Source organism: Theropithecus gelada, chromosome X (assembly GCF_003255815.1).
Source record: "Theropithecus gelada isolate Dixy chromosome X, Tgel_1.0, whole genome shotgun sequence".
NCBI lineage: Eukaryota > Metazoa > Chordata > Mammalia > Primates > Cercopithecidae > Theropithecus > Theropithecus gelada.
The window spans coordinates 116,998,783-117,026,229 of NC_037689.1; the positions used below are offsets into that span (position 1 = coordinate 116,998,783).

Here is a 27,447-nt window from a genome sequence, read left to right on the forward strand (position 1 = left end):
GAAAATATGTAGAAAGGTAACCACATGTTTGCTACAGGCGTTACTCTAAGCAAGTGTCTTGTCTTTGCACTTCACTTGATTTTTCAAAATGAAATTATAATCTGTTCTGAATAATGTGTATGTTTTAAATTCACAGAGGGAGTTCAGCATAGTTAAGAGCTCAGGTTTTAGAGTAGATTTTTGGCTTTATTTCTTACTGGCTATGGGGTCTTGAGAAACTTAAACTCTCTAAGCCTGGGAGCACTCATTTCTAAAACAAGGATGGTAACAGTTAATCCTGTCTCATAGGATGTCGCGTTGTTTAGACTAAGATAATACCTGTAAAGTGCTTTCCATGGCATCCAACACATAGTAAGTGCTCAATAAAAGGTAGCTAGTATTATTGTTGCTATTCTTACTACTATTTTTTCATTATTACTGTTAATAAAATAATCACCCTTCAAATCTAAAAACAAAATAAAATAGGTTTAGAGGAAGTGAGCACATGAGAGCAAGGATAGGTTGTGGTCAGAGAGCAGAGTACTGGATTTCGGAGGCGGAATGGATGACATCCAGGCTGTGGTATGGGAGTTTGTGGCTAAAGTGCAGGAAAGGTAAAGGTCACTGTCTGGAGTAGAGGTTAAGGAACTGTAAGGAGGTTATGGTTTGTCATCCATATGACGGTTAATTATCTCTCAGAATGAGGACAGGAAACAAGGTGAAGAGGAAGAATTTGTTGCAAAGACTTCATTGGATACAGGAAAATAACCGGGAAGATGGTAACACAGCCCTATCCTGGGCCTTCCCGGGACCCCCACCCCTCTTTTTCCCAGTTCTTGCTAGCTTACATCTAACCTACTTTGCCTTGCAAATAAGATCAGAAAAAAAGCAAAACAAACAACAACAACAACAAAAACCTGACCTACTATCCTACTATCATCTCCCCGTAGCACCTCACAAACCGCCTTGGGCACCTACTAAGTGCAACTTTTTGTAGATAACACAAGAAGGTTAACACAACTCCTGTCCCAACACCTTTTAATACAGTTGAATGGATACAAACATGGATACAAACATGGATATAGGTATCACTGAAGCAGTGTGACATAAAATAATATCTATATATACAACACTCCTCTGCAAACAGCAAACGTAAAGTAAAAGATACCCAACAGATCATTTTGTTTATCTCGCTATCATTTCTTAATCTATAACATCTCCCTCCCATGTATCCATGCAAAGCAGCAGTACTAGCTGCCCGACTAGATGGTAGCTCCCTCCCTTGGGTTACTTTTTTTTTTTTTTTTGTAGAGACAGAGTCTCACTCTGTCGTCCAGGCTGGAGTGCTGGAGTACAGTGGCGCAATCTCAGCTCACTGCAATCTCCACCTCCTGAGTTCAAGCAATTCTCCTGCCTCAGCCTCCCGAGTAGCCGGGACTACAGGCGCATGCTGCCACACCTGGCTAATTTCTTTTGTAGTTCAGTCGAGACAGGGTTTCACCATGTTGCCCAGGCTGGTCTCGAACTCCTGAGCTCAGGCAATCTGCCCGCCTCGGCCTCCCAAAGTGCTAGGATTACAGGTGTGAGTCACCCGGTCTTGGGTTACTTGAGACCCTACTTTCATTTGGATCTGAGCTGTCCTACCCGCTCACTGCAATCTGGCTTTTCCTTCTTTGAGTATACAATCGATATGGGATGGCTCACCTACAGCTTCAGTGTTTGAAGTAAAGAAAGCCTTATGAAGACTCTGGCTTTTAATGGGGTTCCTCTGACAGTAGAAAGATTCAAACCACAGGCAATTCCAAGAACCCTTCTAAGAAGAGAGACAGAGTCACTTCAAAGGATCTGACTTGCTATACCTAAATATAATTCATGGTGCTTTTTCTATGACACACCATAATATTTTTTCCAAAAATCGTCTGGAGACACTAAAGCACTGATCTATTCATAAAGTTTCTACACAGCTTAAGAAGTTTGCATCAAATGGACAAAAAATAGTACAGAAAACCTAAATACAGAAAAATTCAGAAAACTCCATCTCCTAGAAAGCAGGTCAAGGCTGGGCATGGTGGCTCACACCTGTAATCCCAGCACTTTGGGAGGCTAAGGTGGGTGGATCATTTGAGGTCAGGAGTTTGAGACCAGTCTGGCCAACATGGTGAAACCCGTCTCTACTAAAAATACAAAAAGTAGCCGGGTGTGGTGGCAGGTGCCTGTAGTCCCAGCTACTCGGGAGGTTGAGGCAGGAGAATCTCTTGAACCCAGGAGGCAGAGGTTGCAGTGAGCCGAGATCATGCCACTGCACTCCAGCCTGGGTGGCCGAGTGAGACTCCATCTCAAAAACTAAACTAAAATAAAATAACAACAACAACAAAAGGGAAATTACACAAGAGAATGGATTTGTGGCCAGGGGCAGTGGTTCACGTCTGTAATCCCAGCACTTTGGGAGGCCGAGGAGGGCGGATCACGAGGTGAGGAGTTCAAGACCAGCCTGACCAACATGGTGAAACCCTGTCTCTATTAAAAATACAAAAATTAGCCAGGTGTGGTAGCACACGCCTGTAATCCCAGCTACTTGGGAAGCTAAGGCAGGAGAATCGCTTGAACCCAGGAGGCGGAGGTTGCAGTGAGCCGAAATCGTGCCGCTGCACTCCAGCCTGGGCGACAGAGCAAGACTCTGTCTCAAAAAAAAAAGAAAGAAAGTCAAATGGACTCAGTTAAAGACCTCACTGAATGTAGGAGAACCAATGGGAAACAACGTAAAGCCTTCTGCTAGGACACAAATAAGAGTCCATCTATATAATCAAGAAATTACTTTGCCTCCTGATCTAAATGCTTGCCTCCAGTCTAGGGCTCAGAAAAAGGCCTGGTTATTTGAACTGGTTGTCAATCAAGGTCCCCTTCATTTTCGCTTTCTTGGCTTCCAGTTCAGCCTAGAAAGAAAAAAAACAGTGTATGTCTTGATACATGACACAAAATTATCTTCCTTCCTTATTCTAACCAACCCAAACACTCTCCCTTAATGTTTATTTAGTGTACAAACTAGAATCACAGTTCCCAAATCATTATATACCTCTAACATCTACCTTCCAACCTTTCTGATGTTATAGCACACACACAAAAAATGCTATTTGTAGGCAAAATGGGCAAAAAGACAAGGCTGTGGCCATAGGAAATCAGCACAGCTCAGACTGCGCCACAGCATTCCAGCCCGGGCGACAGTGAGATTCCATCTCCAAAATATATAAAATAAAATAAAATAAAAATAAAATAAATAAAATAAAATATCATCCTAGTTAGGGCTATAACAAGTATCATGATTTAGGGCCCAGATCCTGGGGTCACTACTACAGAGTAGGGTATACGGACAGTCACAGACCAGGGTTATAAAACTGGCAGCCAACTACTCTAGAAACTCCCAACAGATTTCCTAAAAGATTTCCCTGCCTGCTGGAAGGTCTTTCAGACCAAGACATCCAAACGACTGGGCCCCAGCACCTTGCTACCCCCTGCTACTCACCAGCTCTTGCAGTCGCCTCTTGCTCATGCCTTTGCGCTCCAGCTGTTTTTCAATCACTTTGGCATTCTGTGCATATGAGTCAGCAACTTCCCTCTGAAGGAAAAAAGGAGCATCCTTAAACCAGAAGTCTCACCAAGGAATAACAACAAAGACCTTAAGTCATAATGTATACTACTCAAATCATGAAATCATGACTAAAATGGCAGGACTCTGTTCCTTTTCCATTCTCCATCTTTTCAGTAATCCAGGAGCATTTAGGGTATTTTTTTGGGGGGAGGGAGGCGGATTTGGTTTTTTTGTTTTTTGTTTTTATTTTTTTTGAGACGGAAACTGACTCTGTTGCCCAGGATGGAGTGCAGTGACACAATCTCAGCTCACTGCAACCTCCACCTCCTGGGTTCAAGTAATTCTTCAGTAGCATTTACATTTTAACTGAAACATTTGTAAAACAGCAGATGACATCTCGCCATCAATATTATACTGAAGAACCATAAAGGTAATTGCTACTACTACTGAGGACAGACTCACAAACCATCAGAGTTGGACTGGAAGGAACCCGAAATCATTCAGTCCAGTAGTTTCTCAAATTAAGAGGGATGAGGACTTTGCCCTCTAAGGCGTCTCTAAAAATAGTATGTGGGGAAAAAAAAAAATCACTGATCTCATCCAACTCCTTCGTTTTCATTTTACAGATGTCTCTGAGATTCAAGGAAACAGGAATGAGCTCACTGTCATAGTTTCTCTTCCTTTTTTTTTTTTTTTTTTTTTTTTTTTTTTTGAGACAGAGACCTGCTCTGTCCCCAGGCTGGAGTGCAGTGGCGCAATCTCGGCTCACTGCAGCCTCCACCTCCTGGGTTCAAGCGATTCTCATGCCTCAGCCTCCTGAGTAGCTTGGATTACAGTCACGCACCACCACGCCCAGCTAATTTTTTTGTATTTTTAGTAGAAACGGAGTTTCACCATGCTGGCCAGGCTGGTCTTGATCTCCTGACCTCATGATCCACCCGTCTCAGCCTCCCAAACTGCTGGGATTACAGATGTCAGCCACCGCGCCCAGCCCACAGTTTCTTATCAGCAAAGCAGGGTCTCAAAGTGAAGTCTCTAATATTTCCACTACTCCAAGGCTCCAACTCCAGAGTCCCCTTTCCTCGCACCCTTCCCCCCCAAATTCCAGTTTCCTTAAGACCAGAGACACTTACGGCCTCAATCTCCTCTTCCTCTTCATCAATGGTAGACACAGTGACAGAACTGAACTTGCCCATGTCTTTGGTCCGTTTGGTCATCATCACCTGGAGTGGCAGGCAAGAAGTCAGTCCGGTTCATCAAAACAGGATCCATGAGCCGTGAGCGTGTGCGCACACGCCTGCGTGAGGGGCTGTGGGTACTGGGGGAAACACTACCTCTTTGGGACAGGCTGACCTATTTAAAAGTGCCAATGTTTTTATTTACATATTTTTCTAACATTTGCCATCAAAGGCTCTTTTTTTTTATTATTACTTACTTTATTTTTTTGAAACAGGGTCTCACTCTGTTGCCCAGGCTGGAATACAGTGGTGCAATCATAGCTCACTGCAACCTCAAACTCCTGGGCTCAAGTGATCTTCCTGCCTCAGCCTCACACTTAGCTAGGATTACAGGCATATGCCACCACACCTGGCTAATTTTACATTTTTTGTAGAGACTGGGTCTCGCAAAAAAAAAAAAAAAAAAAGGACGGAAGGTATAAAAAAGCATCCTTAACGCTTAATGTCTCAAGCTTGTATCCAACTCCTGGCCTCAGGCAATCCTCCTGCCTCAGCCTCCCAAAGTGCTAGGATTACAGGCAAGAGACACTATGCATGGTCCATCATGGGTTCTTAAAATTTATTTTTAATTACTTTTTTTTTTTTTTGAGATGGAGTCTCACTCTTGTTGCCCAGCCTGGAGTGCAATGGCGCGATCTCAGCTCCATAACCTCCACTTCCTGGGTTCAAGCGATTCTCCTGCCTCAGCCTCCTAAGTAGCTGGGATTACAGGCATGCACCACCACGCCCAGCTAATTCTGCATTTTTTAGTAGAGACGGGGTTTCTCCATGTTGGTCAGGCTGGTCTCAAACTCCTGACCTCAGGCGATCTGCTGGCCTCGGCCTCTCAGAGTGCTGGGATTACAGGCGTGAGCCACTGCACCCATCCAATTAATTTTTTTTTTTTTTTTTTTTGAGACGGAGTCTCGCTCTGTCACCCAGGCTGGAGTGCAGCGGCCGGATCTCAGCTCACTGCAAGCTCCGCCTCCCGGGTTTACGCCATTCTCCTGCCTCAGCCTCCCAAGTAGCTGGGACTACAGGCGCCCACCACCTCGCCCGGCTACTTTTTTGTATTTTTTAGTAGAGACGGGGTTTCACTGGGTTAGCCAGGATGGTCTCGATCTCCTGACCTCATGATCCGCCTGTCTCGGCCTCCCAAAGTGCTGGGATTACAGGCTTGAGCCACCGTGCCCGGCAATTAATTTTTTTTTTAAGAGACAGGGTCTTACTGTCACCCAGGCTGGAGTGCAGTGGCACAATCATAACTGAAGGTAACCTCAAACTCCTGGGCTAAAGTGATCCTCCCACCTCAGTCTCCTGAGTAGCTAGAACTATAGGTGAACACCATCACACCTAGCCAATTTACTTTCTATTTTTTGTAGAGATAGGGTCTCGCCATGCTGCCCAGGCTGGTCTCAAACTCCTGGCCTCAAGTGATCCTCCCACTTCTGCCTCCCAAAGTGCTGGGATTACAGGCATGAGCCACCATGCCCAGCTTGGAACATAGTTTTTAATTAGCCTAATTCACTGTTTTTAATTGTTCAAAAAAACCATATGTAAAATAACAGATGACATCTCTCCATAAAAAGAGGAAAATTTGAAGGAAAATAATGTGAGTAAAAACCATACAATTTCTAACCTTACTCATGAGGCAACTGTAGAAAACAGAAAACACATAACAGGTGTTACAATTACATAGCGTCTGTTTATACACAAAAATGGCACCCGATTAATAAAGAATGCATCCATATACATGCTTGAGGGGACAAATACCCCATTTTCCATGATGTGATTACACACTGCATACCCGTATCAAAATATCTCATGTACCCCATAAATATGTGCATCTATGCACCCCCCAAATTGTTTTTAACTTTTAAAAAATAAAAATAAAGTATAAGACTATATCCATAAAGAAAAAAGAAAAAGAAATAAAAGCAAGAAAAAGACAAAAAAAAAGAAATAAAAAGAATACATCCATAAAGAGCAGTTTCTCGTGCACTATAATCTTATTTCAAAACATGAGCTAAATCTAGAGCTATATTAAGCAGTCTCTCTTTCAATGGTTAATTACCTTCTTAGGAGGCTCTTGTTTCTGAGTATATATGTTCGTCTTCCCAAAGCCCTGGCCAAACTTGACTACTGCTCCATCCACAATGAAGGTAACGGGAGCATTCTTCGGCTGGGATTGGTAGAAGAGCGGCAGTCCACACCTGCAATGGCACAGTGAATTTCTGTGAAGTCTCATAATCCAAATTCCCAACACAGCAATTTGCAAAGTGTGCTTAGACTGTGGGAATATTTCTGTTGGTGGCATAAACTAATGATTGGCTCTTCTCAGTGTTTCCTAAAACTATCTCTACCTGATAAGAATCACTTAGGCCAGGCGTGTTGGCTCACGCCTGTAATCTCAGCACTTTGGGAGGCTGAGGCGGGTGGATCACCTGAGATCAGGAGTTCGAGACCAGCCTGGCCAACATGGCAAAACCCCGTCTCTACTCAAAATACAAAAATTAGCCAGGCGTGGTGGCGGGTGCCTGTAATCCCAGCTACTTGGGAGGCTGACACAGGAGAATTGCTTGAACCTGGGAGGTGGAGGTTGCAGTGAGTGGAGGTCGTGCCACTGCACTCCAGCCTGGGCAACAAGAGCAAGACTCTGTCTCAAAACAAAAAAAAATTCCTTTTTCTGGTCATCTGGTCAAAGATATAACTTTGACTAGCCTCTTTGGGGAACATATTGGTATTTGTGCTTAGTTGAAGTCTGAAGGCAGTTGAGATTATAAGGATAAAGACACAATTGGGGCCGGGCGAGGTGGCTCAGGCCTGTAATCCCAGCAGTTTCGGAGGCCGAGGTGGGCGGATCAACTGAGGTCAGGAGTTCGAGACCAGCCTGACCAACATGTCAAAACCCTGTCTCTACTAAAAATATAAAAATTAGCCGGGCATGGTGGCACGTGACTGTAATCCCGGCTACTAGAGAGGCTGAGGCAGGATAATCACTTAAACACAGGAGGCAGAGGTTGCGGTGACCCGAGATCACACCACTGCACTCCAGCCTGGGCGACAGAGCAAGACTCCATCTCAAAAAAAAAAAAAAAAGACATAATGGAGAGTTGTATCCAAATAATTATTTTCCTAACACATTATGCCTCTACTTGCCTATGCTTGGAGAAACCCACGTTGTTAATACTTACTTTGCACATTTCTTCCTGTACTGTCGTTCAATGCCTTCAGGTCTGCACAGAAAATGGAAGTTAAAAAATAAAAAGATATGAACAAATCTCATAATGTATCAACTTTACTATCCCATTTCTTCAAACGCTAAGAGGGCCTTTAAAAGGTTTTCATTTTATAGGTCAACTCATTGGTTCAACATTCCTCCCTTCCTGTAACATTTATGGAAGCCCCTGAAATGGGTCAGGTATCTCCCTGACAAAGGAAGAGGAAGAGGAGGAGCAGCATAGTCATAATCACAGGTAGCAATAGTAGTTGCAGTAATAACAACAACAATAATAGCAGCAACCATTTATAAACCCTTTACTATGTGCCAAGAGCTATTCTAAAGCATACATGTATTAACTCGGCTGGGCACGGTGGCTCATGCCTGCAATCCTAGCACTTTGGGAGGCCCAGGTAGGTGGATCACTTGAGTTTGAGACCAGCCTGGCCAACATGGGGAAACCCCGTCTCTACTAAAAATATAAAAATTAGCCGGGCATGGTGGTGGGTGCCTGTAATCCCAGCTACTCAGGAGGCTGAGGCAGGAGAATCACCTGAACCTGGAAGGCAGAGGTTGCAGTGAGCCGAGTTCACGCCACTGCACTCCAGCCTGGGTGACAGAACAAGGTTCCATCTCAAAAAAAAAAAAAAAGTATACATGTATTAACTCATTTGATCCTTACAACAACTCTGTGAGGTAGGTCATATTATTATTCCCACTTTACAAATGAGGAACCTAGGCCCACAGAGCATTACATGGCTTGCCCAAAGTTGTGGAGCTAGGAAGCAGAGGTTGAATTTAAGCCCAGGCAGTCAAGCTCAAGAGCCCACACAATACCACCTTAGACACCAAGTCATATACACAAGGACTCAATTCCACCCACACAGCTGCTTAACAGAAACCTGGGACTCATCCTTGATTCTTCTCTTCCCCTCATCTCCCACACCTACTTCATCAGCAAATCCTACGGATTTTATCTCCAAGAAAAGACCTTGAATCTGTCTGCTTGTTTCCACGTTCCTGCCACTATCTTAGCCTACACTACCATTATCAACTCCCTGGACGACTGTAACAGCTCGTCCTGACTGGTCTCCTCACTTCCCCTCCCCTTGTTTCAACTTTGTAACAGGCAATATATGCATATGGTATACATAAGAGTATAAAACAAAAAATATCTTCCCCACTCATCCTCCACCCACCCAGTTCCCTTCCCCAGAGGCAAATACTGTTTCTGGTTTCTTCTGCTCATCCTAGAGATAGCTGATGCATATATAAGCAAAGAACTCTGAATGGTACATAAAGAAAATATTTTTTTTTCCTTTTTTAAACAAATATACAGTGTTCCCTACTTTCGTTCACTTAAAAATATAACTTGGTTAAAAATATATATATATATGTGTATATATATATATTCCTATCAATAGATAAAGGGCTACTTTATTCTTTACAAGGACCACATTGTATTCCTTTGTATAGATGAACCAAAATGTTTTTTACGTGTTGGATGAATTCCTAGAAGTGTGTACATTTTAAATTCTGGTAGATGCTGCCAAATTTCTCTCTAAAGAAGTTGAACCAATTTAGACTCACACTACCAATATACTGAGAGTTCCTGTTTCCTTACAGTCTCACCAACACTGTATGCCATTAAATTGCATCACTGCCATTCTCACATGTGAAAAATGGAATCTTTTAATTTGTATTTCTTTTTTTAGGAGTAAAGTTACACATCTTTTCATATATTTAATAGTCATTTGCATTTTCTTTGTTTCGAACTGTTAGTTCATGTCCTTTGTTTATTCAGTTACCTTTTAATTTTACATTAAGGAAACTTGTAAATAATGAAGGGGCCTTGGTTATTCTCTAGTTTGTCATTTGTCTTTGACTTTTTCCACCATGTGGAAATTTTAGGTTTTTCTGTGGTCAAACCAATCTTCTTTTCTCACATAATAATTCATACAACTCAATAGCAAATAAATAATTAACCTGATTTTTTAAATGGGCAATGACCTGAATAGACATTTTTCCAAGACATATAAATGGCCAACAGGTATATGAAAAGACTAATCATCAGGGAAATGCAAATCAAAACCATAATGAGGGCTGGACGTGGTGGCTCACGCCTGGAATGCCAGCACTTTCAGAGGCCAAGATGGGCAGATCACTTGAGGCCAGGAGTTCGAGACCAGCCTGGTCAACATGGTGAAACCCTGTCTCTACTCAAAATACAAAAATTAGCCGGGTGTTGTGGCACACACCTGTAATCCCAGCTACTTGGGAGGCTGAGGCAGGAGAATCACTTGAACCTGTGAAGCAGAGGTTGCAGTGAGCCAAGCTTGAACCACTGCACTTCAGCCTGGGCAACAGAGTGAGACCCTGTCTCAAAAAAAAAAAAAAAAACAACATAATGAGATATCCCTTCACTCCAGTAGTTAGAATGGCTATTATCAAAAAGACAAGGCTGGGCGCAGTGGCTCATGCCTGTAATCCCAGCACTGTGGGAGGCCAAAGCAGGCGGATCACAAGGTCAGGAGATCGAGACCATCCTGGCCAACATGGTGAAACTCCGTCTTTACTAAAATACAAAAAATTAGCCAGGCATGTTGGCATGCGCCTGTAGTCCCAGCTACTAGGGAGGATGAGGCAGGGGAATCACGTGAACTCGGGAGGTGGAGGTTGCAGTGAGCCGAGATTGCACCACTGCACTCCAGCCTGGTGACAGAGTAAGACTCCATCTCAGAAAAAAAAAAAAGACAAAAGTTAAGTGTTAGGGAGGATGTGGAGAAAAGGGAACCCTTACACACTGCTGGTGTGCTGGTGAAAACGTAAATTAGTACAGCCATTATAGAACACAGTATGGGAGATTCCTCAGAAAATTATAGAACTACCCTATGATCCAGCAATCCCACTTCTTGGTATACATCCAAAGGAAATGAGTTCAGTATCTCAAAGAGATATGTGCATTCCCATGCTCATTGCAGCATTATTCACAATAGCCAAGATATGGAAGCAACCTAAATGTCTATCAATGGCTAAGTGGATAAAGAAAAGGTGGCACGCACGCACACATGCACACACAACAGAACATTATTCAGCCTTACGAAAAGAAGGAAATCCTGCCATTTGTGATAATATGGATGGACTTGGAGGACATTATGCTAAGTGAAATAAGCAAAACACAGAACGACAAATACTGCATGACCTCACTTGTTTGTGGAATCTAAAATAGTCAAACTCAATAGAAGCAGAGAGTAGAATGGTGATTGCCAGGGGCTGAAGGTGGAGGAAATGGGAGGTTGTTGTTCAACAGGTATAAAGTTTCTGTTATGCAAGATAAGTAAGTTTTGGAGATCTAATGTACAGCATCATAACTATAGTTAACAATACTGTATTGTACATTCTAAATTTTTTAAGTATTCTCACTACCTACACACACAAAGAAAATGGTAACTGTGAGGTGACAGATACACGAATTAGCTTAACTGTGGTGATATTTCACAATGTACATGTATATCAAAATATCAAGCTGTATCCCTTAAACACATACAATTTTTGTTAATTATACCTCAATAAAGCTAAAAAGAATTTAACACATCATATTGGTAGAATGAAAGAGAAAAACATAATCATTTCAACAGACACATAGAAAAAGTGCTTGACAAAATTCAAAATCCCTTCAATATACTAAGAATAGAAGGGAACTTCCTCTACCTAATAAAGGACATCTCTGAAAAACCCACATCTGTTTACCCACGTCTTAGTGCATTTTCTGTTGCTGTAAGATAATACCACAGACTGGATAATTTATAAATGAAAGAAATTGATTTCTCACAGTTCTGAAAGCTGGGAAGCATAAGAGCATGGCTCCAGCATTGGGCAAGGGCCTTCATGCTGCATCATAACATGGCGGAAGGGCAAGTGAGTGTGAGAAAGCTTGGTTTTAAAACAAAGCCGCTCCTGCAATAACAGACCTACTCACATGCCAGCAACATTAATCCATGCATAAGAGCAGAGCCTCATTAATTCATTCATAGGGCAGACAGATTAAGCTTCCAACACATGAACTTTTGGGGAACACATTCAAATCATAACACCACATAAACTAACATCATACTTTATGGTGAAAGACTGAAAGCTTTCCCCCTAAAATCAGGAACAAGATAAATATGCCACTCTCACTACTTCTATTCAACACTTAGAATAAATTTAACAAAAGAAGTGCAAGAAATGTACACTGAAAACTAAAAAGTATTACCAAAAGAAATTAAAGAAGATCTAAATAAATGTAAACACATTTTGATGTTCATGGATTGGAAGACTTAATATTGTTAAGGTGGCAATATTCCTCGAAAGAATTTCCAGATTCAACACAGTCCCTTTCAAAATCCCAGCTGGCTTTTTCACAGAAATTTAAGCTGATCCTAAAATTAATATGGAATTGGAAGAAATCCAGTACAGCCAAAGCAATCTTGAAAAACAAAAACAAAGTTGGAAAACTCACACTTCCCAATTTCAAAATTGACTAAAAAGCTACAGTAATAAAGACAGGGTGGTACTGGCATAAGGACAGACATACAGGTCAATGGAATAGAACTGAGAGTCTAAAATAAACCCATACATATATGGTTAACTGATTTTCAACAAGGGTGCCAAGACCATTAAGGGAGAAAAACCCAGTCTTTTTAACAAAAGGTCCTGGGACAACTAGATAGCCACATGCAAAAGGATGAATTTAGCCCCCTACTATACACAAAAATTAACTCAAAATGAATGAAAGACCTACATGTAAGTAGTAAAATTATAAAACTCTTAGAAGAAAACACAGCTGCAAATCTTCATATGCTTGGATTAGGCAAACATTTCTTCTTTATTTTTGAAACAGATTCAGGCTGTGTCACCCAGTCTGGAGTACAGTGGTACGATCTCGGCTGGCTCACTACAACCTCCACCTACCTACCAGGTTCAAGCGATTCTCTTCTACCTCAGCCCCAAGTAGCTGAGACTACAGGTGTGCACCACCACGCCTAGTTAATTTTTGTATTTTTAGTAGAGATGGGGTTTCGCCATGTTGGCCAGACTAGTTTCAAACTCCTGGCCTCAAATGATTCACCCACCTCGGCCTCCGAAAGTGCTGGGATTACAAGCGTGAGCCACCATGCCTGGCCATTTCTTAGAAATGACGCCCAAAGCACAAACAATAGAAGAAAAAAACCAGATAAATAGGATGATAAAAATTTAAAACTTGTGTGCTTCAAAGAATATCATCAAAAAAGTGAGAAAACAATTCACAGAATGAAATAAAATATTTGCAAATCATATATATGATAAGGGACTAGTATGCGTAATATAGAATTCTTACAACTAAACAACAGAAAGACAAATACACCAATTTAAAAATGGGGGCCGGGCGCGGTGGCTCACACTATAATCCCAGCACTCTGGGAGGCCAAGGCGGGTGAATCACCTGAGGTCAGGAGCTCGAGACCAGTCTGACCAACATGGTGAAACCCCATCTCTACTAAATACAAAAAATTAGCCAGGCATGGTGGTACGTGCCTGTAATCCCAGCTACTCAGGAGGCTGAGGCAGGAGAATCGCTTGAACCCAGGAGGCGGAGATTGCAGTGAGCCGAGATTGCAACACTGCATTCCAGCCTGGGCAACAAGAGTAAAACTCCGTCTCAAAAAAAAAGAATTTCTATCTACTTCCTCTGTTTCCCCGTCCTTCCTAAGGTTCCCTTCCAACTTGACTGGCCAGGGCAGAGAGGAGGGAGGAACGATGAAGCAGGCAGGCAGGCAGTACAACTGAGGCAGATGGTCTATTGGTGAATGCCAGCTGTTTGGGAAAAACTCTGTCAAATTGGTTTTTTCCTCTGATCTCATACCACAACAACCCTCAACACAGAAGACGACTTCTGTGACCAAATGTGTGTGGGGAAAACCCCACACTCCAATAAATGGATGCCAGCTAGGTGTCCTCCAATTCAGTTCTGACACTGTCTACTCGGACAGTGTCAGATACCACAGGTTGAGGGCTTGGACCCCAAGACCGGCCACCAACCAGATACCAGTCGCAAGTCCAGGCTTCCAAAACTTTTTTTTTTTTTTTTTTAAGACTGAGTCTCGCTCTGTGACCCAGGTTGGAGTGCAACGGCACATCTCGGCAAATTGCAACCTCCGCCTCCCAGGTTCAAGCGATTCTCCTGCCTCAGCCTCCCGAGTAGCTGGGACTCCAGGTGTGTGCCACCACACCCGGCTAATTTTTTGTATTTTTAGTAGAGACGAGGTTTCACCGTGTTAGTCAGGATGGTCTCAATCTCCAGACCTCATGATCCACCTGCCTCAGCCTCCCAAAGTGCTAGGATTACAGGCATAAGCCACCGCACCCGGCCGCCCGCCTAATTTTTGTAATTTTTTTTGTAGAGACAGGGTTTTGCCATGTTGGCCAGGCTGGTCTCGAACCCCTGACCTCAAGTGATCCGCCCCCTTCAGCCTCCCAAAGTTCTGGGATTACTGGCGTGAGCTGCCATGCCAAGCCAGGCCTCCAGAACTTCTGACCAACTAGCTTCAAGTTGGGGTTCCCACGACCCCCTCTTTGGGTTCGATTAATTTGCTAGTGTGGCTCACAGAACTCAGGGAAATAGTTAATGTTTATCAGTTAACTATAGAGGATATCACAAAGGATACAGAGAAGAGATGTGCAGGGTGAGGTAAGGGGCAAGTGGTTTGGAGCTTCCATGCCCTCCCTGGGCACACCACCCTTCAGGAACCTCCACGCATTCAGCCATCCAGAAGCTTCCTAAACCCTGCCCTCCTGGGTTTTATGGAAGCTTTGTTAGAGACATGATTGACAACCATGTAGAAATGTGATTAGATGAAAAGCACATGATTTAAACCCAGCAAGGCCTGTCTGTTCAGACTTTTCTTGGCCTCTGTGCAGCATTCCTTTCTCTAGGGCAGAGGTGTTCAATCTTTTGCACAACCTTGCAAACATACTAAAACCACTGAATCATACACTTTAAAATGGTGACTTTTATGGTATGTAGATTATAACTCAATTTAAAAGAAACAATCTCAGCTGGGTGCAGTGGCTCACGCCTGTAATCCCAGCACTTTGGGAGGCTGAGGTAGGCAGATCACCTGAGGTCAGGAGTTCAAGACCAGCCTGGCCAACATGGTGAAACCCTGTCTCTACAAAAATTAACCAGGCATGACGGTGGGTGCCTGTAATCCCAGCTACTCAGGAGGCTGAAGTGGAAGAATTGCTTGAACCCGGGAGGCGGAGGTTACAGTGAACAGAGATCGTGCCATTGTATTCCAGCCTGGGTAACAGAGTAAGACTCTGTCTCAAAAAAAAAACGAAAACAGAAACGAAATCTGAGTCTCTGAGGGTAAAGCTGAGGCATCCGAATTAAAAAACAAAACAAAACAAAACAAAAACTCCTCCAGATGATTCTGGCACACAGCGAAGGTTGAGAATCACTTTGCTAAGGTGTACATGAAAAGTAGAGTTGCTAAGGCATACATTATATGCATCTTTAGCTATACTGGATGTTGCCAAAGTGCTCTCCAAAGTCATTATAACTATTTACGGTCTTTCTGGTACTGTAGGAGACTTCCAGTTGCTCTTTGACAACACATGGGTATTATTTTCCCAATTGAAGGATAAGGAAATTGGGGGCCTAAAAGATTACTCGCCCAAAGTCACAAAGTGGTACTGCTTGGGATATAACTATACAGACTGTGCTGACCATCATCTTTAACATTCTGCCTCTCCATTTACAAGTATTACTTATGTCGAAGGTGCTCCAATTCACTGACATCACGGGACCAGGGCACTAACAATATTATTGGTTCTGTATACCCTGTCTGGTCCCACTGAGACTAAATTCAACCCCATACTAAAGGGAGAGATTCACCACACGGAGAATGAACTTCTCCTAGAATCCTGAAGTCAGCCAATCCCATAAGTTCAAGCTTTCAAAACGCATAGAAATATCAAATAAATGGGGCTGCATATTTCTCAATGAGTTAATCTTCAAGTACCAATGACAAACTGGATTTTGTCAAGTTTATAAAAATGTATCTATTTCTAACTATGTGCCAAGAAGCAGGCAAGATGTCTGTCCTAAGGGTTTCAGAAAAATAGGCAGGGTTCCTGCTCTCAAAAAGTTCATCTTATTGAAATGAGAGTTTAATGTAAATGAGGTAAGAATTTCAAGTGGTATGACTATAAAGAAGTGATTAACATGAGCTAGATGTTTGGGATAATTGACCTTGATTTTCTTTCCTATCCTGAATCTCAAGGAATATATGAGATAGGGAAGACTCAGTGACCAAAAACAAAACAAAACATTCTCGGCTGGGCACAGTGGCTCACGCCTGTAATCCCAGCACTTTGGGAGGCCAAAGCGGGTGGATCATCTGAGGTCAGGAGTTCGAGATCAGCCTGGCCAACATGGTGAAACCCTGTCTCTACTGAAAATACAAAAATTAGCCAGGTATGGTGGTGCGTGCCTATAATCCCAGCTACTCAGGAGGCTGAGGCAGGAGAATCACTTCAACCCAGGAGGTGGAGGTTGCAGTGAACCGAGATTGCACCACTGCACTCCAGCCTGGGCAACAGAGTGAGACTTTATCTCAAGAAAAAAAAAATTCTCCATTCTGGCTGTGGTAGCTAGCCTCTAAGGTGGCCCCCAATGATCCTTGTCCCTGGTACTAACACCCTTGTACAGTCACCTCCCACAATGAATAGCGCTGACTTGTGACACCAAAAGGACATCACAGAAACAACTGTGCATGCCTTCTGAGTCATAGCCATAAAACACACTGCGGCTTTTGCCTTGCTCTCCTGAATTACTTACATTGTGGGAATCCAGCTTCCATATCATGAGGATACTCAAGCAGCCTTATGGAAAGATCCCTGTGGTGAGAAACTGAGGCTTCTTGCCAACAGTTAGCACTCAGCTGCCTACCATGGTAGGAAGAGGAATCTCCAGCCCTAATCAAGATTTCAGGCCAGGCATGGTGGCTCACACCTGTAATCCCAGCATTGTGGGAGGACAAGGCAGGGGGATTGCTTGAGCCTAGGAGTTCAGGAACAGCCTGGGCAACATAGGAAGACCCTGTCTTTACAAAAAAAATTAAAAATTAGCCAGGCATGGTGGCACATGCCCATAGTCCCAGCTACTCAGGAGGCTGAGGTGGGAGGATCACTTGAGCCCAGGAGATCGAGGCTGCAGTGAGCTGTGATTGTGCCACTGCACTCTAGCCTGGGTGACAGAGTGAGACCCTGTCTCAAAAAAAAAAAAAAAGACTTCAGATGACTGTTTACATGGTCATCTTCTTAATCGCAGCTTCATGAGACCAGAACAACCTAGCTAAGCTTGCTCTTGAATTGCTGAAAAGATATAAAATGATAAATGTTTGTTCTTTAAAAAAAAAAATCAAGAGAGTACTAGAAGATGAGGATGGACAGATCATAGAGTGCATTCAGGCTTAGATTTTTATCCAGCCAACTAGGAGTGTTTTCCTTGTACTCCACAATGATCCCTAAATGAAATCAGATGGGGAGGAAGGAGGAGTCCTTAATGGATTGGGCTAGACTCCTCCCTACTCAGAACAGCTTTCTGCTTACCCGTCTTATTTATTTATACTTCTGGGTAAGAATTTAATTAAAGAAAGGATTTTTCATCTAAAAATGTTTGAAAGGCATTGCTATAAGTGATGAAGAGTCACTAACAGATTTGAAGCAGGTGACTGACATAATGTGTATTTCAGATAATTCAAGCAGTAGAGGATAGACTGAAGAAGAGCAAAACTATAGACCAAAAGACCAGGTAAGAGGCCACTTCAGTAATCTAAGCAAGTGATTCTGGGTACTGGAATAACGGCAGTGCAGCAGGGCTGAACAGGAGGAGGCAGCCACAAAAGAGACTAGAAGGCAGAATCGACAGTACGTGGTGAGTGACTAGATGTATGCAGGGGATGGTGGGATGGTGGGGACAGATGAGACAAAGAGAGACTGACTCCTAGATTTCTCGCTGGGGCCACTGCACAAATCCTTGTGTCATCATAAGAAGAAGGAAAAGAAGGACTAGTATTTGGCTAATAGTAATAGAGACCTGACTGCAATGGCTTTAACAAAAGAGCTTGTTCTCTCATGTAAAAGACATCAGGAGGAAGGCAGTTCTGAGCACTGGTTGAGACCCAAGGATAGCAGGGCAAAGGCTCTGCAATTCTTGTGGCCTCTCCTTCCCAGTCCCAGACTGGCTGCTAGTACTCCAATTATCATGTCCATTTCCTAAGAAGCAGGATGGAATAAGGATAAAAGGGTAAAAAAGGCTTGAGGTCACCCATCAACTGACATCTACTTCCATCTCTTTTGCTTGGCCAAAGCTAAGTCATATTCAGAATCTTAGTTGTTGTGGGGAAGGGGACTGGAATATGCACCCTAACTTTACAGACACTCATGTATAGGAGGGTGTAGCAGAAGAGTGTCAGAGTGGTGCTGAGTGAATCAATCTGTGGTATTGTCCACAGTAGAGAAATGATGAGTTTGGCCTTCATCATGTTGGATCTGAAAGGTAGGACATCAGGTAAAGAGGTAGAGTAGGCAACTGGCTATACAGTTCTGGGTTACAGGAAGGCACAGTAGGCAGATTTAGATTTTATCATCAGCATAAGTGTAACTAATGCCATGTAAAGTGACAAGAATGCCCAAGGAAGGCATAAAGAGAGCAGGGACAAAAGCAAGATCAGAACCGTGTGGAATACCAATACTTGAGGGGCAGGCAGAAGAAAAAGAATCCAAAGGATTGAGAAGGCCAAAGAAGGAGAAGGAGGCTCACAAGAGCAGTTTCACATGGTGAAACCCTGTCTCTACTAAAAATACAAAAAGTAGCCAGGCATGGTGGTACACAACCGTAATCCTAGCTACATGGGTGGCTGAGGCAGGAGGATTACTTGAATCCAGGAGGCAGAGGTTGCAGTGAGCTGAGATCGCGTCACTGCACTCCAGCTTGGGCGACAGAGCGAGACTCCATCTCAAAAAAAAAAGAAAGAAAGAAGGAAAGAAAACACGTAGCTAGATGTCAGCCTATAGCTTTTTCTGGTTCAACACTAAAGTTTCATAAGGGCAGGATTCTTTGCTGTTTACTGGTTGTACTGGATTAGATAGTGACCCTTAAAAATTCACATTCTGGCCGAGCACAGTGGCTCATGCCTGTGATCCCAGCACTTTGGGAGACCGAGGTGGGAGGATCACTTGGGTCCAAGAGTTTGAGACCAGCCTGGCCAACATGGTGAAAACCCATATCTACTAAAAATACAAAAACTAGCCAGGCATGGTAGCATGCACCATCTCAAAAAAAAAAAAGAAAGAAAGAAAAAAGAAAAAAAATTCACATCCATCCAGGAACCTCGGAATGTGACCTTATTTGGAAATAGTGATGTTGCAGATACAGTTAGTTAAGTTAAAATGATGTCATACTGGAGGAGGATGGGCCCTTAATCCAGTATGATTGGTGCCCTTCTAAGAAAAGAACAGGCAAAGGGACAATACCATGTGATGATACAAGCACTGATTGGAGTGATGCATTTACATTACAAGCCAAGGAATGCCAAGGATTGCTGGTAAATGCCAAAAACCAGGAATGAGGCAAGGAAGGATTCTCCCCTACAATCTTGAGAGACAGCATGGACTTACCAACACCTTGATTTCAGACTTCTAGCCTCTACAACTATTAAACAATTTCTATTGTTTTAGGCCACCCAGTTTGTAGTACTTTATTTTTTTTATTTTTTGAGACAGAGTCTTACTCTGTCACCCAGGCTGGAGTACAGTGGCACAATCTCAGCTCACTGCAACCTCTGCCTCCCCATTCAAGCAATTCTCCTATCCCAGCATCCCGAGTAACTGGGATTACAGGCACACGCACCACCATGCCCAACTAAATTTTGTATTTCTAGTAGAGATGGGAGTTCACTACGAATTCCCGGTCTCAAGTGATCCACCCACCTCAGCCTCTCAAAGTGCTGGGATTACAGGCGTGAGCCACCACACCCAGGCTGTAGTACTTTATTATGGCAGCTCTAGAAAACTAATACACTGGAATATTCCAGACTTCTAGGATAGTATCTGGAACACAGTAGGAACTCAGTAAATGAAATATTTGTTGCATGAATGGATGGATATTTTAATTCCTAGGATTGACCTTTCCATGACTTCTAGCACCTGCTGGTAACCATTCCCTAGTCACACCCGCACACACTTCTTGATACTCTCTCCTCTGTTTTCCACATCACCAGGTTCTTCTGGTTCTGTTCCAATTCTTTTGTCTGCCTTTTAAATATTCAGTCCTCTCTGCTTGCTCCACACTCTGTAATTTTATCCCTTCCCAGGTTTCAATTTCCCATATATACCAAGGACTCCCAAATCTAAAACAGAGCTAACCACATCACATCGCTGCTTAAAAAACAGAGATGGGCCGGGTGCAGTGGCTCACGCCTCTAATCCCAGCACTCTGGGAGGCAGAGGCAGGTGCATCGTCTGAGGTCAGAATTTCGAGACCAGCCTGGCCAACATAGTGAAACCCCATCTCTACTAAAAATACAAAAAATGAGCCAGGCGTGGTGGCAGGTGCCTGTAATCCCAGCTACTCGGGAGGCTGAGGCAGGAGAATCACTTGAACCTGGGAGGTGGAGGTTGCAGTGAGCCAAGATCACACCATTGCACTCCAGCCTGGGCAACAAGAGCAAAACTCTGTCCAAAAAAAAAAAACAAAAACGGAGATGGCTCTTCATTGCTTACAGATTAAGGCCAAACTTGACCACTTCAGTACTTTACTCTGTCCTCACCCTAGTATGCATCAACCCCTTCCTGTAAAGTAACCTGTGCTCCAGTCACAAAGGACAATTTAGGTTTCTAAAGCACACCATGTTTGATGTTTTTAATGCTTCCATATTCCTTCCACCCGGAATGCTCTTCATTCCCTTCATCTACTTGGTGAAATCCTAGTTCAGGCTAAACACAAATGCCATCATCTTTTGAAGACTTTCCTGGCCACCATTCAGGACAAATGACCCACTCCCACCTGTTTTTCCTTGTGTTCAGAAGACCATCACAACAGGAGTCATTCCCTCAAAGTCACGAGCTCTTTAATGGTAAAAATCATACCTTATTCATCTTCACAGATCCAGTACCTAGCTCAGTGCCTGGCACATGGTATGCTCCACAAGATTACAGGTTGAATGAACTCATTCAAACCTGTACATTGTAAACAAGCTACAGCTATCAAATGGCAATGGAGGGGCCGGCACAGTGGCTTACGCCTGTAAACCCAGCACTTTGGGAGGCCAAGGAGGGAGGATCACTTGAGGACAAGAGTTCGAGACCAGCCTGGCCAACATGGTGACACCTCGTCTCTACTAAAAATACAAAAATTAGCTGGGCGTGGTGGTGCACGCCTGTCATTCCAGCTATCAGGGAGGCTGAGGTAACAGAGTTGCTTGAATCTGGGAGGTGGAGGTTGCGGTAAACCGAGGTCACACCACTGCACTCCAGCCTGAGCAACAGAGTGAGCGAGACTCTATCTCAAAAAAAAAAAAAAAAAAAAGCAATGGAATCACATCTGAGCACCATTTCAACAAAGCACAATAAAGATATTACTACATTAACAGAAGTTAGAAAACCACCACAAATGTCAAAGTATTGGGCCCAACTGACCTGTTCAACAATAGATGTGATATTTATATTATTCAGAAACAGACTCCAACACAATAGGGAAATCCTGAACAGGGAGCATCAACCTCTTACCTCCGCAGATACATAGTCTCCTCGTCTTCTGTGTTACAAAACTTATGGGCATGTTTGGCAGCATCAATCACACGGGACCGGTCCCGGGGCCTCATGGGCAATTTCTCTAACTGGCAGTCTGAAGGAATGCAGAGATTTGGTCACTAGAGTCACGGCAAAATATAGCAAATGAGTCACTGCAAAATATCTTGAGAAGTTTTGAATGGGGTCTCTAGCACTAGAATTTTCTACTGCAATTACTATGCTTATTGAAACCTATTACTGAATGTTCCGACTAAAATTGACTTTCTGTCAGGAGACCTTGGTATTTGGTCCCAGCTCTGCTACTACCCTGGTGATCTTTGGCAAATCACTTCCTCCTTCAGAGACTTTTGCCTCATTTGAAAGATGAGTAGATGATATTATCTCAAAAGTCCTTCCCAGTACCGCAATTCAGGTTTCTATGAGGATTTCTGTGATCATAGTACACTTGGTTTGTGTTATAATGCATTAGAATCAGAAGACACAATCAAGCATACTGGAATGCCTACGAGGAAGCACTGGGAAAAGTGGGTGTGTGCTAAGAAAAGGAGAGAGGCTGGGCGTGGTGGCATGCACCTATAGTCCCAGCTACTGAGAAGAATGAGGCAGGGCAATTACTTGAGACCAGGGGTGCAATGCTGTCATGTCCCATGATTCTGCCTGTGAATAGCCACTGTACTCCTGCCTGGGCAACACAGCAAGACCCTGTCTCTGTTTAAAAAAAAAAAAAAAGAGGCCAGGCAAGGTGGCTCACACCTGTAATCCCAGCACTTTGGGAGGCCAAGACGGGCAGATCACCTGAGGTCAGTAGTTCAAGACCAGCCTGGCACAGCTACTTGGGAGGCTGAGGCAAGAGAATCGCTTGAACCCAGGAGGCAGAGGTTGCTGTGAGCCAATATCACGCCATTGCACTCCAGCCTGGGCAACAGAACGAGACTCCGTCCAAAAAAAAAAAGGTGGGGGAGAGAGAGGGTAAGTGATTATATAGTATACAAATGATCCATCCTAGTTGGAGGAATTTTAATCTGAAAACAATGAAAACACAGTAAACAAATTAGGTACAGTTGTAAAGCAGATTGAAAATTGATATAATGGGTCAGGCGCGGTGGCTCACGCCTGTAATCCAGCACTTTGGGAGGCCGAGGTGGCAGTGGATCACCTGAGGTCAGGAGTTCGAGACCAGCCTGACCAATATATAGTGAAACCCTGTCTCTACTAAAACATACAAAAATTAGCGGGGCATGGTGGCACACACCTGTAGTCCCGGCTACTTGGGAAGCTGAGGCAGAAGAATCACTTGAACCCGGGAGGCAGAGGGTTGCAGTGAGCTGGGATCACACCACTGCACTCCTGCCTGGGCAACAGAGCAAGACTCCGTCGCTCAAAAAAAAAAAGAAAAAAAAGAAAATTTATGTAACGCAAATTAAATACCTAAAGGATAACAGAGAAAGTCAAGTGGTCAGAGTAATTCAAGATGAATAGAGGAGATGAAGAGAGGAGTTAGAGAACGTTACGCAGTTTACATGTCAGCTCATTTACTCTTCACAATGAATGGTTAAAGTAGAGATTTGTTGTTCCTGTTTTAAAGATGAAGGAACTGAAGTTAAAAAGGGTAAGAGATACACCATGCATCTAATAAGAAGCAGAACAAGAATTCAGATCCAACTCTAAGTGATTCAAAAGCCCATGCTGTTTCCACCACACCTCCTTACCAAGAATTAATTTCTTCAATAAATATGTGAGGGCCCTCTAGGTAGCAGGCACTATTCTAACACTGTGCTGAAGATTCAGCAAACGACAAAGCAGATAAAGTCTCCCCCCTGGCCAGGCATGGTGGCTCACGCCTGTAATCCCAGCACTTTGGGAGGCCGAGGCCGGCAGATCACCTGAGGTCAGGAGTTCAAGACTGGCCTGACCAACATGGAGAAATCCCGTCTCCACTAAAAAAATACAAAATTAGCTGGGCATGGTGGTGTATGCCTGTAATCCCAGCTACTTGGGAGGCTGAGGCAGGAGAATCGCCTGAATCCGGAAGATGGAGGTTACAGTGAGCTGAGATCACGCCACTGCACTCCAGCCTGGGCTACAAGAGCTAGACACTGTTTCAACAACAAAAAAAAAGTCCCGGCCCTGATGCAGCTTCCATTCTAGTGGAAGAGGCAACATATTTTAAAATAATTATAATATGATCTTGGGCAATGGTTAAGTGCTAAATATTAAGCAGGGTAAGAGGACAAAGTGACAGGGATGCTGTTTTAGATAAGGTAATCAGGGAAGGGTTCTCTAAGGAAATGACATTTCAGCAGAGACCTGAATGAAGTAAGGAGGGACTGAGGGAAAAGTTTTTGGGGCAGAAGAAATACCAATTCCAAAGGCACTGGGAGGCCAGAACACTTTTGACATGATGGAGAAAAAGCAAAAAGGCCACTGTGGCTGAAGTGCAATCAGCAAGGGGAAGACTGTTAGGGGATGAAGCCTGAGAGGTAGCTACAGGCCTGATCAAGGGTCTTGGTATGGATGGACTTTGGTTTTATTCTCAGTCTTATATGAAACCATTGGTTTTGAACAGGACTCTGGCTACTATGTAGAAAACAGTGGAAGCAACGAGAGCAAGAGACTATGGTGCCAATCCAGGTGAAAGATGGTAGTAGCTTGGACTACAGTGTTAGAAGTGGAGGTGGTAGGCTGGCCGCGGTGGCTCACACCTGTAATCCCAACACTTTGGGAGGCCTAGGTGGGTGGATCACTTGAGGTCAGGAGTTCAAGACCAGCCTGGCCAACATGGTGAAACCCCGTCTCTACTAAAAATACAAAATTAGCCGGGCGTGGTGGCACATGCCTGTAATTCCAGCTAGTAGGGAGGCTAAGGCAGGAGAATCACTTGAACCTGGGAGGCGGAAGTTGCAGTGAGCTGAGATCGCGCCATTGCACTCCAGCCTGGGCAAGAAGAGTGAAACTCCGTCTCAAAAAAAAAAAAAAATTTAGCCGGGCCTGGTGGCCCGTACTACTTGAGAGGCTGAGGCAGGAGAATCGCTTGAACCCTGGAGGCGGAGGTTGCAGTGAGCTGAGACCGCGCCACAGCACTCCAGCCTGGGTGACAGAGTGAGACTCTGTCTCAGAAAAAAAAAAAGAATGGAGGTGAAAAGAAGCAGTCAGATTCTGCATAATTTTCATGAAAGCACCTGTAGGATTTCCTTATGGACTGGACAGATGTAAGGTATGTGACAGAGAGAAGTCAAGACTGATTCCAGGTTTTGGTCTGAGATACTGGATGAATAGTGATACTACTGACTGCAATAGGGATGACTGTAAGAGAAACAATTGGAGAGCCGGTGTAGAGGGTCATGAATTCAATTTTCAGCACGATATATTTGAGAGGCCCATTAGACATTCAAGTGGAGATGTTGAATAGGCAATTGAAGTCTGAGGAGAGGTGCAGGTTAAAGATGAACATCTGGGAGTTACCAGCACGTCGGTTGTATTTAAAGCTTAGGAATGAATGAGATCACCTAGGGGGTGGGTACAGAGTGAGAATAGGTGAGAGTACTGAGCTATATGGCCTTGGAATGCCTAAAAATCTGAGAGAGAAAAGGGAGCCAGACAAAAGGGGAAAAATCTAAGGCCAGGCGTGGTGGCTCACGCCTGTAATCCCAGCACTTTGGGAGGCCAAGGCGGGTGGGTCACCTGAGGTCAGGAGTTCGAGACCAGTCTGGCCAACGTAGTGAAACCCTGTCTCTACTAAAAATACAAAAATTAGCCAGGCGTGGTGGCGGGCGCCTGTAATCCCAGCTACTCGTGAGGCTGAGGCTGGAGAATCACTTGAATCCGGGAGGCAGAGGTTTCAGTGAGCCGAGACTGCGCCACTGCACTCCAGCCTGGGCAGCAGAGTGAGACTCCATCTCAAAAAAAAAGGAAGAAAAAAAAAAAGAAGAAGAAGGGGGAAAATCTGAGGTAGGAGGAAAATCAGGTGAGTATGGAGTCTTGGAAGCAAATAAAAAACGTGTTGCAAAAAGAATGAAATGATTACCTCTGTCAAATGCCACTGAGAGAAGAATTAAAATGAACATTGATAACTGACCACTAGAATTGTTAACACGGAGTTCAGTTAGTAATTCTGCCAAATACGGTTAAGATGATGAGGTGGGAAGGAAAGCCTACCTGAAGTGAGGTCAGGAGAGAAGAATGAGAAGTCAGGATGCAGAGACAGCCAATATAGGCAACTCTTTTGAGAAACTTTGCTATAAAAAAAGCAACGAAATGGGGTTATAGCTGGAGAGGAATACAGGATCAAGGGAGGGTTTTATTTTTGTTTGCTGTAACGTAAGAGCAACTGCAGCATCTTGGTATCCAGCAGAAACGTTATAAAGTTTCTAGAGGCAGTAGTTTTTGAAGACAGTGGATTAAGAGGGAAATACAATATGTTTGTGTTTCTATTTTTGTTTTCCTGAAGGAGTTTAGTTTTGAGGAAGTTCTGGATACAGAGTCACAAGGCTAAACAAAAAACAGGAAAAAAAAATGCCCTGGAGTGGGGCGGGGATGTGTGGGGAGGATTTCGTCGGAAAGAGAAAACCCACCAATCTTCGTTGAGAAGTGGTTCCCAGATCAGTCAGAGGAAATTCGCCTTCAAGAACCCGAAGTCTGGCTCCTGGCAGACGCCCCCGCAGTTCCCAGCTACTCACCCAGCACTAGGACCATCTGGCCGCACAAACAGTAGTAAACATGGAGGGGCTTCTCGCCGTCGTCATATTCCTCCCGGTCCCGAGTGTCAGAGCAGACTACTGACCGAGACACTACTTTCGGCATGGTTCCCAGGAGCAATCTGAAGACTCTACGCCAAGAAGAGGGTCGCGCCGAAATGACGTCACAAGCGCGCCTTGAACCTTTTCCCTGTGGCTGCGCTGGTCACGTGTTAGTAGAAGTCTTATAAACTTCCGGGCTGTCCTATCAGGATAAGATATACAGGGGTGCGCGTGGAGCTTCCCAGAACCTACTTTGTCTTGGCCAAGTTAGCTGGGACTCCTGTGATCTGGGAGTCGCTTCTCAATGAAGATTGGTGGGCACCCTTAATATTATATAAATTATTCACATTTCTATAACGCATGAATTTATATGTATATATACACATATGTATGTATAAGACCAGCTAAATAAAGAACTATGCATTATATAGTCTATATTATATATATATGATACTGACTTAGGTGTGTTTCTAAATATGATTTTGATTTTAATGACTATTCCGGATGAGTACCTAATTTTTTAGGTATCTTATTTTTTTAGTTGATATCATTCACATAACATAAAATTCACCTTTTAAAATGTGTTATTGAGTGGTTTTTAGTGTATTCACAAAGTTGTGTAACCATCACCACTAATTCCAGAACATTTCCATCATCTCAAAAAGAAATCTTATACCCATGAGTAGTCACCACCACCCCTACCCCCCAACTTCCCAGCCTGCAGCAACCACTAATCTACTTTTTATCTCTGTGGATTTGCCTATTCTGGACATTTCATATAAATGGAATCCTACAATATGTGGCCATTTGTCTGGCTTCTTTCATTTACCATAATGTTTTCAAGGTTCATCCATGTTACAGTACTGCTTT

General features: G+C 43.6%; 1 protein-coding gene across 3 annotated transcripts in view; it reads right to left on the bottom strand.

Annotated features, from left to right (window-relative positions):
* Positions 1 to 2,449: 2,449 nt before the first annotated feature.
* CXHXorf56 (chromosome X CXorf56 homolog) overlaps positions 2,450 to 27,447 on the bottom strand; it is a 31,801-nt gene continuing 6,803 nt past the window's right edge. Inside the window, exons 2-8 of one of the 3 annotated variants that reach the window (XM_025373463.1) lie at positions 26,518 to 26,657; positions 21,818 to 21,935; positions 7,977 to 8,018; positions 6,857 to 6,995; positions 4,699 to 4,788; positions 3,500 to 3,592; positions 2,539 to 2,912 (exon numbers count right to left, since the gene is read on the bottom strand). In XM_025373463.1, coding sequence (XP_025229248.1) covers positions 2,850 to 2,912; positions 3,500 to 3,592; positions 4,699 to 4,788; positions 6,857 to 6,995; positions 7,977 to 8,018; positions 21,818 to 21,935; positions 26,518 to 26,641 — 669 coding nt within the window. In that variant the 5' untranslated portion in view covers positions 26,642 to 26,657 and the 3' untranslated portion in view covers positions 2,539 to 2,849. Of the gene's footprint in view, positions 2,913 to 3,499; positions 3,593 to 4,698; positions 4,789 to 6,856; positions 6,996 to 7,976; positions 8,019 to 21,817; positions 21,936 to 26,517; positions 26,728 to 27,447 lie in introns of those variants that run through there. The other 2 variants (XM_025373462.1, XM_025373464.1) reach the window with 2 other exon arrangements.